Source organism: Rhinatrema bivittatum, chromosome 16, assembly GCF_901001135.1.
Source record: "Rhinatrema bivittatum chromosome 16, aRhiBiv1.1, whole genome shotgun sequence".
Classification (NCBI taxonomy): domain Eukaryota; kingdom Metazoa; phylum Chordata; class Amphibia; order Gymnophiona; family Rhinatrematidae; genus Rhinatrema; species Rhinatrema bivittatum.
Genome location: NC_042630.1, coordinates 20,863,042 through 20,875,187, shown reverse-complemented (window position 1 = coordinate 20,875,187; position 12,146 = coordinate 20,863,042). Strand labels below are relative to the sequence as shown.

The following is a 12,146-nucleotide window of genomic DNA, read 5'->3' as shown; positions in this document are numbered from 1 at the left end:
CTAGTCCATCAAATAGAGAGCAATATTACTTACCTATAACAGATGTTCGAGGACAACAGGATATCAATCCTCACACAAGGACATCATCATCCAATGGAGCCCGGCATGGACTATGTATGTCAAAGTTTCTAGAACTTTTGAGCCTCACTGAGGATGCCCACGGCATGCATTATCATGCGTCCAGGCAGGGTCCCTCCAGTCTAATAAAACAATGAAGTGAAGACCAACTCCATGGGGAGGCAGGCAGAAATCATAAGGACTAACATTCTGTTGTCCTTGGAGACACCTGTGACAGGTCAGCAACTCTGCTTTCTCCAAGGACAAGCAGGCTTCCCTAGCTACAGGCAGCTGTCACGGATGTGAGCCCTTGGGTTGTGGCATGGTTGACGCAGCCTAGTAGGCGGACCCACTAGGCCCACGTCAACAGCAGGTGGACTCGCTCTGCTGGAACTGGCACTGGAACTTCACTTATTCCAGCTCCGATCCCCACAGGTTGAGCCCTTGGTTTCCAAGAGCTGGCAGGGCTTAGGCGAACATCTGGTATGGAACAGTCTGAGGAAGACAGGTCTCGGGCAGTGGACAGGGCTGGCAGTGAGCAAGGATATCAGAGTCTGGGCAGGTGGCAAGCAAACAATATCCAGGTCCAAGCCGGGATAAGGACAGACAGCAGACCAGAAGAGTAGTCAGAAACCAAGTCCAGGGTCAGAACCAGAAGTCAAGTAGAGACAAATGGGCAGAACACAGACAAGGCAAGACAAAGGCAGGGCAGACAGGCAAGGCAAGGTGACAACAAAGTAAGGCAAGATGAGGAGACAGAGAAGCAATATGCACTGAATGCAGGAGGACCTGTTGCTGAAGCAAGGCCCTGGCGGGTGGTCAAGGTTTAAATAGCCGGGCCGCTGATGTCATCAAGGAGCGCCAGCTGAAGAATTGCCTGCCATGGGGCCTTTAAGAGGTTCCACACCAAGCACACACCTAGAAGGTCCCAGAAACATGGCGGTACAGCGTCTCAGCCGCATCAGCCATTTGGGGAGCTGGAAGAGCGTGCAGCCAGTCAAAGGCCATCCCGCAGCTGGCCAAAACATTAGAGAGACCCCCAATAAAAAAGGGAAAATAACAAAAACAGTGCCAACGGGCACAACAATAATGTTTTTGTTGGCAGCAAGCTTTTTTTTTTTTTTAATGCATATACTAAGGAAGGGGAAGCCTGAAAAAACAAACAAACAATGGGCTCTTGGCAGGAACACAGTTGGGTTTTACACCTCCAACAAGTTCCAGAGGACAGATTGGCCAAACCTGCTGTCATGTTGGCCATCTCTGACCAAACAATAATGTGATGCGAATGTCTGGAGAGAATTCCATGTCTCAGCCTTCAGATCTCCTTCATGGGGACAGATTGCAAGTGAGCGACCGATATTGCCACAGCCTGGACAGAGTGAGCCTTGATATGGCCCACCAGAGCCAAGCCTGTATGAGCGTAACAGGAGGTGCAGTCGTCTGTTTGGCAACGGCGATCCCCAGCTTGTTCTGATCAAAGGAAACAAAAAGCTGAGTGGACTTTCTATGGGCTTGTCCGCTCGAGATAGAAGGCCAAGGCTCTCTTGCAGTTCAAACTGTGCAGGGCTTGTTCTCTTTGGTAGCATATCCTGGGGAAAAATGTTGGAAGGACAATTGACTGGTTAAGAAGAAATTCTGATACCAACTGAGGCAGGAACTTGGGGAGCATTACGCAAGACTAGCCTAACATGAAAAAACTTTGTGTAGGTTGAATAGACATTAAGGACTACAGTCCTTAATGTCAGATGAACAGAATGAAATCACTGTGAACCTGGAAGATGTAGTAGGCCAGATTGACAAACTAAAGAGTATCAAATCACCTGGACCGGATGGTATGCATCATAGGGTTCTGAAGGAACTAAAAAATGAAATTTTTGATCTATTAGTTAAAATTTGTAACCTATCATTAAAATCATCCATTGTACCTGAAGACTGGAGGGTGGCCAATGTAACCCCAATATTTAAAAAAGGCTCCAGGGGCGATCCGGGTAACTATAGACCAGTGAGCCTGACTTCAGTGCCGGGAAAAATAGTGGAAACTATTCTCAAGATCAAAATCATAGAGCATATAGAAAGACATGACTTAATGGGACACAGTCAACATGGATTTACCCAAGAGAAGTCTTGCCTAACAACTCTACTTCATTTTTTTTAAGGGGTTAATAAACATGTGGATAAAGGTGAACCGGTAGATGTAGTGTATTTTGGATTTTCAGAAGGCGTTTGACAAAGTCCCTCATGAGAGGCTTCTACGAAAACTAAAAAGTCATGGGATAGGAGGCGATGTCCTTTCGTGGATTACAAACTGGTTAAAGGCAGGAAACAGAGAGTAGGATTAAATGGTCAATTTTCTCAGTGGAAAATGGTAAACAGTGGAGTGCCTCAGGGATCTGTACTTGGACCGGTGCTTTTCAATATATATATAAATGATCTGGAAAGGAATACGACGAGTGATGTTATCAAATTTGCGGATGATACAAAATTATTCAGAATAGTTAAATCACAAGCAGACTGTGATACATTACAGGAGGACCTTGCAAGACTGGAAGATTGGGCATTCAAATGGCAGATGAAATTTAATGTCGACAAGTGCAAGATGTTGCATATAGGGAAAAATAACCCTTGCTGTAGTTTCATGATGTTAGGCTCCATATTAGGAGCTACCACCCAGGAAAAAGATCTAGGCATCATAGTGGATAATACTTTAAAATCGTCGGCTCAGTGTGCTGCAGTAGTCAAAAAAGCAAATAGAATGTTAGGAATTATTAGGAAGGGAATGGTTAATAGAACGGAAAATGTCATAATGCCTCTGTATCGCTCCATGGTGAGATCACACCTTGAATACTGTGTACAATTCTGGTTGCCGCATCTCAAAAAAGATATAGTTGCGATGGAGAAGGTACAGAGAAGGGCAACCAAAATGATAAAGGGGATGGAACAGCTCCCCTATGAGGAAAGGCTGAAGAGGTTGGGGCTGTTCAGCTTGGAGAAGAGACGGCTGAGGGGGGATATGATAGAGGTCTTTAAGATCATGAGAGGTCTTGAACGAGTAGATGTGACTCGGTTATTTACACTTTCGAATAATAGAAGGACTAGGGGGCATGCCATGAAGTTAGCAAATAGCACATTTAAGACTAATCGGAGAAAAGTCTTTTTCACTCAGGGGTAGATTTTCGAAAAACGCGAATAGGCGTACTTTTGCTGGCGCATCAGGCGCAAGCAAAAGTACGCTGGATTTTAGTAGATACGCACGGAGCCGCGCGTATCCACTAAAATCCTGGATCGGCGCGCGCAAGGCTATGAATTCTGTATAGCCGGCGCGCGCCGAGCCGCGCTGCCTACCCCCGTTCCCTCCAAGGCCGCTCCGAAATCGGAGCGGCCTTGGAGGGAATCCTCTAACGCCCTCCCCTCATCTTCCCCTCCCTTCCTCTATCTAACCCACCGGCCCAGCCCTGTCTACACCCCCCCCTTACCTTTCTCCGGGGATTTACGCCTCCCGGAGGGAGAAGTAAATCCCCGCGCGCCAGCGGGCCTCTTGAGTGCCGGGCCGCGACCTGGGGGCGGGTACGGAGGGCGCGGCCACGCCCCCGGACCGCCCCGGCCCGTAGCCACGCCCCCGTACCCACCCCAAAACACTGCCGACACGCCCCCGAAACGCCGCGACGACCGGGCCCGCCCCCGACACTCCCCCGACACGCCCCCCCTTGGAGAACCCCGGGACTTACGCGAGTCCCGGGGCTCTGCGCGCGCCGGTAGGCCTATGTAAAATAGGCTCACTGGCGCGCGTGGCCCTGCTCGCCTAAATCCGCCCGGTTTTGGGCGGATTTAGGCGAGCAGGGCTCTGAAAATCCGCTCCTCAACGCACAATAAAGCTCTGGAATTTGTTGCCAGGGGATGTGGTTAGTGCAGTTAGTGTAGCTGGGTTCAAAAAAGGTGTGGATACGTTCTTGGAGGAGTCCATTAATGGCTATTAATCAAGTTTACTTAGGGAATAGCCACTGCTATTAATTGCATCAGTAACATGGGATCGTCTTAGTGTTTGGGTAATTGCTAGGTTCTTGTGGCCTGGTTTTGGCCTCTGTTGGAAACAGGATGCTGGGCTTGATGGACCCTTGGTCTGACCCAGCATGGCAATTTCTTATGTTCTTATGACTGAAGCTCATTGACCTTGCGTACTGAAATAACTGCCCCCAAAAATACAACTTTCCAGGTCAGGTATTTCAGGTCACAGGAGCATAGCAGCTCAAAGGGAGCTTCCACCAGCTGGAAAAAAACACATTGAGGTCCCATGAAGGGAGGCTTCAATGAAGCAGACCCGTATGAATCGTACTCTGGCTGGCCTTGGATTCATAGATGGCTAGGATAGGATGCTGGAGTTTTGCTCTTGTCAGTGGCTGACCCTACTAAATGTGAAATGAGCATCCCAGAAAGGAGTTTGCAGGAAGTCTGATGTAAGACGTACACCCCTGTCCCCAAGGATCTGGATTGGTCCTGAGGAATTACTGAAAGGAATTTGTTCCTAGCAATTTGAGGGATGTCGGGATGATACATTGGAAACTAGTGGGAGAGTCCATGAATACTTGCTGGTTAAGAAAATTGTCTCTTGGATTGATTCCTGAAGACTCTGAAATCTGGAATGGACCTGATTCAAGAAATGGAAATGGAACTTGTATCTAGGTGCTTTGAACAGAAATCCTTATTGTGCAAATGTCCTTGGAAGTAAAGGCCCTGCTTATGCTTTAAGCTGCAATCTGTAAACCAGGGTGCCAATGTTCTGTTATTATTCTAAATAAAGCCAAGCTTAAGGTCTCAAACATTTGGCATACATCTGAAGAGGCTCAAAACCTGATATCACCACCCTTTCAACAAAGAAAGATGGCTGCAACTGGATTGGTTCATGCTTTCTCTGAGCCTAACATATTGCAGATGAAGATAACATATAAGTTACCCGAATAAACTTTATCTGGCTAACTTAGCTGGGATATTCAGCGGTGCACTTGCCCCACTGAATATACCTAGCTATCTTAAACTTAGCTGGATAAGGGTATCCAGCTAACTTTAGGACTCATCTTCAGCTGTACTAAAGTTATCTGATTACCATAGACAGACAACTCTGAAAATTGGGGATATTCAGCTAATGCTACTCTGCCCCAGAACACCTCTGACATAGCCAGATAAGTTTTCATCCAGACAAAAACTTATCCAGCTACATCAGGAATGGTCAGCCTGGTGAGATTTTTAAATACTGAAGTTTGTCCGGCTAAGTGCCAAATATGCCAGACAAATGCGCTGAATACGGATCTCACATTGATAACATTCAGTCTGTCTGGCTATTCCTGTCATGCTCTGCTAAGGATATATCCCAGCAATCAGCCATAGAAGTTTGACCATCTGTGGAATATCACCCCTTATCCAAGTCAGGTTTTGTTATCTTCCTCTTTGGTTCTTACAAGTCCCATGCTTAATCCAACCCCGAGGACCCTTCCTATTTCTTATCACAACACTTTGTAATAATCCAAACAGCCACCAATACTATTGAGGCTGTTGTCCAAACATCTGATTGTTCCATGCTTGTTGAAGTGCAGGTTATAACTATGGTCATTCCATGCACATTACCCCAACCGGCTTGGAAGCCTGAGGCAGCCGTACGGCCATGCTCTGCCCATTGATTGGTTTTCTCACCTCTTTAGCCTTCTAAAGTTTCATATGACTGAGCAAACTCTCCAGTTTCCTCCCTCATTTCTTTTTTCCCTTAACCGCCCTTTACCACTACGTTCTGTGTCCATCCTAAGCATGTTAAATTCTATCACAATTCCGGTTGCTACTACCTCTACTGGTAAACTATTCCAGGCATGTACCATCCTCTCAATAAAGAAGAAATTTCTCGTATTTCCTCTGACCCTTCCTTTCTGCCCATTAATATCATGACCCACTTGTAATGTGAGGTCACCTCAGTATCTGATTTGGAAGATGGTGGCAGAGTACCACTGAATCACTGCCTCTCACATATCCTATTTGACAAGGATGCCAGTTCTTTGGCTTTGTCCCCATAGATAAGGAATGGTGAAGCTGTCACATGAATACCCAGCGGGTAGACTTCTCTAGTGTAAATTGACTTCAGTGAAGCTTTGAGCTCAGGACTGACAGATGTATACCATAGAGTGTTATAACACAGAGCTTTGTAAAGGTAAGTACATTCATGTACTCTGTTGATAAGAAGGCAGAAGAAGGTATCCAGGATAAGGGTCGAATCCAGGACTCAGTCCGAAAAGAAGACAGGGTCAAGACAAGAGGAACTGACACAGCAGGATGGGCTAGGTAGGCAAGGCGGAGCTGGATACTACAAGGCACGACAGACTGACAGACAAGGCAAGGCTAGATGAGATGAGATGAGGCGGGGGAAACTGGAGAAGCAAGGTGAGGCTGGGCTGGACAAGGCAGGCTGGAGAGGCAAGGCAACACACACTACTATGGTAGGTGGATCTCTGGTTGAGGCATCATTTATTGTGTGGCTAGGATTTAAATACCCAATCATGTGATGTCATCATCAGGTGCAGACTAGAGAGTTTCCCACCATGAGGCCTTGAAGACTGGGTGCTCATGTGCCTATTAGAGACATAGAGGCAGCATGGTGGCGGCATTCTGAGTACCAGGAGGGGGAAGGAGGCAGTGCTGAATCCCGGGGGTGAGTGCAGCCTGCCCCGGAAGGAGTCCACGGCCAGCTAACCATAACATTCAGTCTATTTGTTAAGCATATTTGGGTGAGATTAGGGACCGGGCCTTCTCAGGGGCAGGCCCAATTCTTTGGAATAACATGCCAGAGCAACTGAGAATTATGACAGATACTAGAGCATATAAGAAGGCCTTAAAAACAGCTGTTCCAGCAAGAATTTGTCAATTGACTTTGAGGATGCAAACATGTTAGAACTTAGCTCTCAGAAGGCAGACACTTATTGTCAAGACTATTGTCAGATGCTGATGGTCTTCATTGTTTATTTTTTGTTAAATTAGCCTTGTCTGTATCATAAGTTGGGTTTCATTTTAATTATGTATGTAAATTTCTTACAGCTGTAATCCAGTGCAACCATAAAAAGTATTTATTGAACAAAAGTTGTAACATAAAAATAGAATTACATTGATGCCATCACCACAGAAAAGGCACAATAATAATAAAGTCAAAAAATTAATATCTTGTAACCTTGAATTATCTGGAGATGCTATACTGACACTGGTATGACAACAGTGATGACCAATCAGAAAGCTCCCACCATTTTGAGGTGATCTATAGGCCTTCTCGTTATGAGAAAAACAGAAAATGACAACTGCCCCTGCAAAGGACCTTACCTGCCAGCGCATAGCCTGCTGGCGTGATTTTGATATGCAAACCCTCTGAGATGATGCCTTCAGGGAATATTTTCGCCATGATCTCACCATATAGTCTTCCCAGACCGGCACCTGCGAGAGCACAGACAAACACGTGCCACTCTGCAACTCATAACATTATTCACAGATAGCACGCTACATTCTCTACTCCTGCAACTAAGGTTACCAACTAACTCAGACCAACCACCAATCTGGTTTAACTCACAGTTGATTTCCCTAAAGCAGTGGATCCTCTGCTTTCTTAATGTGCCAAACTACTGCAGAGGGCATATGAGCTTATAGTTGCCAAAGCTGCAATATATAATACTGTGCCATCAGCAGAAAGCAGACCTGCCGACACAAAGAGGCTGATACAGTCCTGGGTATTTCTTTCATTACATGCAAGAAGTGGTGTTGAGCTATAATTTAGGGTCTAAAAAACAATAGCACAGAACTACATTTCCATGCATGCAATGAGTGTAAAACCTGGACCAGCTTAAGTCTATCCCTGATGACCTGAAGCCAACTGGTCACTTTAGTATTGATCTTGCATGATATAAAGTTATTTGAAGGAGGAGCACTGCATAGAAACTGTGTTTAAATCAGGCTGTAAAAGCAAACCAGAGCCTTATATTTCCACTTTTATCCTTATGATTTTTAGCTCATTCTTGAGATAGTACTGAAAGTTTCTCTCACTAATTTGATCCCACCACAGTGAATGAGATGTCAAAGCTGTTTAAATAGGGTGACTAAATGGCCACCTCATCTCAGACCAACCCAATAGGTTGATCCAGTCCTGGGTTTGCATGCAGGGACTTTTAGTTCTGATTTTTCAATTGATGTGCTTAAGAAAATTGGAACTAACAATCCATGCATGCTATGAGGTAAACCCAGGACTCGCTCACCCTATTCAGCTGACCTGGGGTAGCATGCCAACCCTATTCTCATTGTGCTTCTCCCATAGTGAAAGGTACCGGTCACACCCCACCTCCCCATAAATGCAGGGACATACCATAAACAAACACTGGAAGGAAATAGCCAGCTGGGACGATCATACTGGTGGCAAATAAAAGCATAAAAAACTGTAAAAACAAACAAAAAAAAAAAAGAGATAAAAAGAAATAAGACAGTGACAGTTGGCAAGCAAAACCTGGAAATCAGGGAAATTATAAAAACTCGACATACAAACTAAACTGCATCATGACTGCCAAAGAGCCCCCTCACACACAGCGAGGTTTAGTAACTGGCTCCAAGTCATCAGGGCCAAGGCTAGGCCTAGCCAAACCTGGATTTACCCCTCACTGCATCTATAAACTTACAATTCCAACAAATGTGTGTCCTATAGTGGGGGTGAGGTAAAGCTCAGCCTGAACAGCAAAATTAGAGCCAGTGGCAATCCTAGATTCATGTAAGTACATAGTTGGATAATTGTATCCATGGAGGATTATTTTAGGGTCTTTATACTCCTTGTAAGATTATTTGTCCTTCTTTGGATATTTACTATAAAACACACATTTTTAATTGATTTGTTTTCCGTTTGGTTAATTTTTTTTTCTGGGTATGTTAGTTTTATGTTATTATATTATTATATTATGTTTTCACTCCCTCCATCTCCTACTTTCCTCCCCTTCCCCCCTCCTCCCCCCTTTGGTCCCTCCCTCCTTTCCCCTACCCCCTCCTTTCCTTTCCCTCTTTCCCCTCCCTTTTCCTCTTTCCCTATCTCTCTCACATCAGGTTATCCCTACACTCACTGGGTCATATTCACTAGGTTCACCGATCCCAGCCTTCCCATCCAATGAGTTGGCTGCCCCTGCACACTTCCAGTCACCTGCCTTGGTGTTTGCATACGATTACCACCATGTTGATCTCCGTGTCTTGGTCCTATTTTCATTGACTCCTCAATTAATTATATGTTGTTCCATGTGTCCGCCTACCTGCACAATAACTGCATAAAGTTTGTTTGTTTTCAGATATTTTTTGAACTTTGATCTCCCTGATGCAGCCCGACGCAAAACACGGCCGTGTCGGGGTTTTCCAAACAGTATTTCACTCTGAGATTGAACTCTGTGATCGAACTCTTGTGCACAACTGTTGTGTGCACAAATAGAATAAAAAACTTATGGTTCTCTAAAGTGTTGTTGTCAAGTAAATTTAATTGCCGCTCATCACTCTGCTGTTGTTGGAGTTTTATGTTATTTACATGATTTGTATGTTTGCTTAGTATGATAAAATAAGATTAATTATATTTTTTCTAAATTGTGTTTAAATTTATATTCTGTAATTGAGAAGCATTTACCACCTTATTTTTTGGCAATCCTATGTTCCCCCCATGCTTAGTTAAGACTCATTTAAGAATGTACTATGCTGGGTCATAGTATTTTAAGTATTTGCATGTCTACAGATTTAATTAATTTAAAAAATGTGTAACCCACATAATCTAAAATTCTAGGCAGTGTACAAAAAAACATACATAATTTATAATGCACACAGACAAATAGCACATACAGTAAGTCACTTCCAGGATATAATTTTTATGTCTTGTTTCTTATTCTAGATATAACTTTCCATCTACAGAGGTTTCTTAAACTAGTGGGTTGGCCTCTTAACAAAGACTGCCCATGGACTGGTAGATATCACCTTAATTCCTCTTGAAACAGGAATGCTCCATGAGAGCCAACATAACAAATACATCTTGCACAATGCAAGAAGACATTGAAGGCAAACTGAAAAGAGGCAACTTCCCAACCGATAACCTTTACTAACAGTTCTCCAAACAAACTGGTGACATGATCTTGACTTCTATACACAAGGGTTAAAGAGATCAGAGAAAGCACTAACCAGTTTTCCTCAACAGGTTAGCTATGCAATGGCTGTTACCTTCATTATGGTGAAGAAGATGAACATTTCAAGAGAGGAGAGGTACGGGTGGGTCCATTGCAGCCAGTTCTCTTGGTAGGTTGGGTAAGGGGGGCTGCCTGGTGGTGTTCTGTGCAGCAAGCTCTTCGATGCCGTATGTCAGATTGTTGAAGAAGGTCTCCAGGTGTTCCTTCATGCTCAGCTGTGGAAGCACCCAAGTGTCAAGGATCACTGGGGCAAAGGCAGAGCCTCTTAACAGGTCACTTGTTCCCAAGGTAAAAAAAAAAAATCTCAGGCAAACCCAGAGTCAGCAGAGATTTTTTAAATTATATGACAGATTAAGCAATGCTTCAGAACACGATTATAATTTTTCACTGAATCTGCTTTAGCAGCCTTTCTTAAATGACTATGTTCAGTTTTGAGCTGACACTTGAAGGATGTGGGAGAGAGTAACAAGATTACAAGAGGCCTAGATCAATGGTTCTCACCCTTTTTTCTATCAGGACACATCTGATAGATAGTTCTCACATGTGTGACACACTGAACACATGACAGTCACAAGACTAAATATAAATGTAAACTTTGCATCCACAGGAAACCCCCCGCCCCCCCCCCCCAACCCTCAAGAATGGGTATAGCAAATGTTGCTTACCTGTAACAGGTGTTCTCACAGGACAGCAGGATGTTAGTCCTCACATATGGGTGACATCATCAGGATGGAGCCCAATCAAGGAAAACTTCTGTCAAAATTTCCAGAACTTTGACTGGCCCCTACTGGGCATGCCCAGCATGGCACTAACCCTGCAGCCAGCAGGGGTCCACATTCAGTCTTATTTGAAAGCTACAGGTGGTGCCGAAAAATAAAATAACAAAACGTTACGAACTCAATACCATGGGGCGGCGAGCGGGTTTCGTGAGGACTAACATCCTGCTTGTCCTGTGAGAACACCTGTTACAGGTAAGCAACATTTGCTTTCTCACAGGACAAGCAGGATGGTAGTCCTCACATATGGGTGAGTACCAAGCTGAGGATGTCCGAACATGCACCAAATGTACCCAAAGGCATGCACAGGCACAACAACTAGGGTGGAATTTGGTAGAGGGCATCCTGAACCCCACCGGGCAGGCGGAAGGGTGTTGGTACGTCACGTTGTAAATAGGTTACGAAGGACAGATTGGCCGAAAATGGAATCTTGTCTTCCGGCTTTGTCCAAGCAATAGTGGGCTGCAAAAGTGTGGAGGGAACTCCAAGTGGCAGCCCTGCAGATGTCAGGAAGCAGCACCGATCGTAGGTATGCTACTGAAGTCGCCATGGCCCTCACAGAGTGTGCTTTAGCACGGTCTTGAAATGGAATGCCTGCTTGCTGGTAGCAAAAGGATATGCAGTCCGCCAACCAGGAGGAGAGAGTCTGCTTACCCACAGGCTTCCCTAACTTGTTTGGGTGGAAAGAGACAAACAATTGAGTGTTTTCCCTATGGGTCGCTGTACGGTCTAGGTAAAACGCTAGAGCCCGTTTACAGTCAAGGGTATGCAGAGCCTGTTCTCCTGGGTTGGCATGGGTCCTGGGAAAAAAGGTAGGTAGTATAATGGATTGATTTAGATGAAAATCCAAAACTACCTTAGGTAAGAATTTCGGGTGAGTGCGGAGTACCGCCCGGTCCTGCAGACGTCTAGTGTAAGGTGGATAGGTAACTAGAGCCTGCAATTCACTAACTCTGCGAGCTGAAGTGATAGCCAAAAGGAAAATCACTTTCCATGTGAGATTGAATTTCACAAGAGTGAAGAGGCTCGAATGGTGGTTTCATGAGCCGACCCAGATCTAGATTAAGGTCCCAAGAAGGGGCCGGAGGACGCAACGGGGTCTTGATGT

The 12,146-nt window shown here is 45.0% G+C and overlaps 1 protein-coding gene across 1 annotated transcript in view; it reads right to left on the bottom strand.

The window, feature by feature from the left end:
• LOC115077467 (chloride channel protein ClC-Kb-like) overlaps nucleotides 1–12,146 on the bottom strand; it is a 99,460-nt gene that overhangs the window by 44,388 nt on the left and 42,926 nt on the right. Inside the window, 4 exon segments of the mRNA XM_029579760.1 lie at nucleotides 7,402–7,512; nucleotides 8,432–8,501; nucleotides 10,297–10,395; nucleotides 10,397–10,477. Of these exon segments, the coding sequence (XP_029435620.1) occupies nucleotides 7,402–7,512; nucleotides 8,432–8,501; nucleotides 10,297–10,395; nucleotides 10,397–10,477 (361 nt within the window).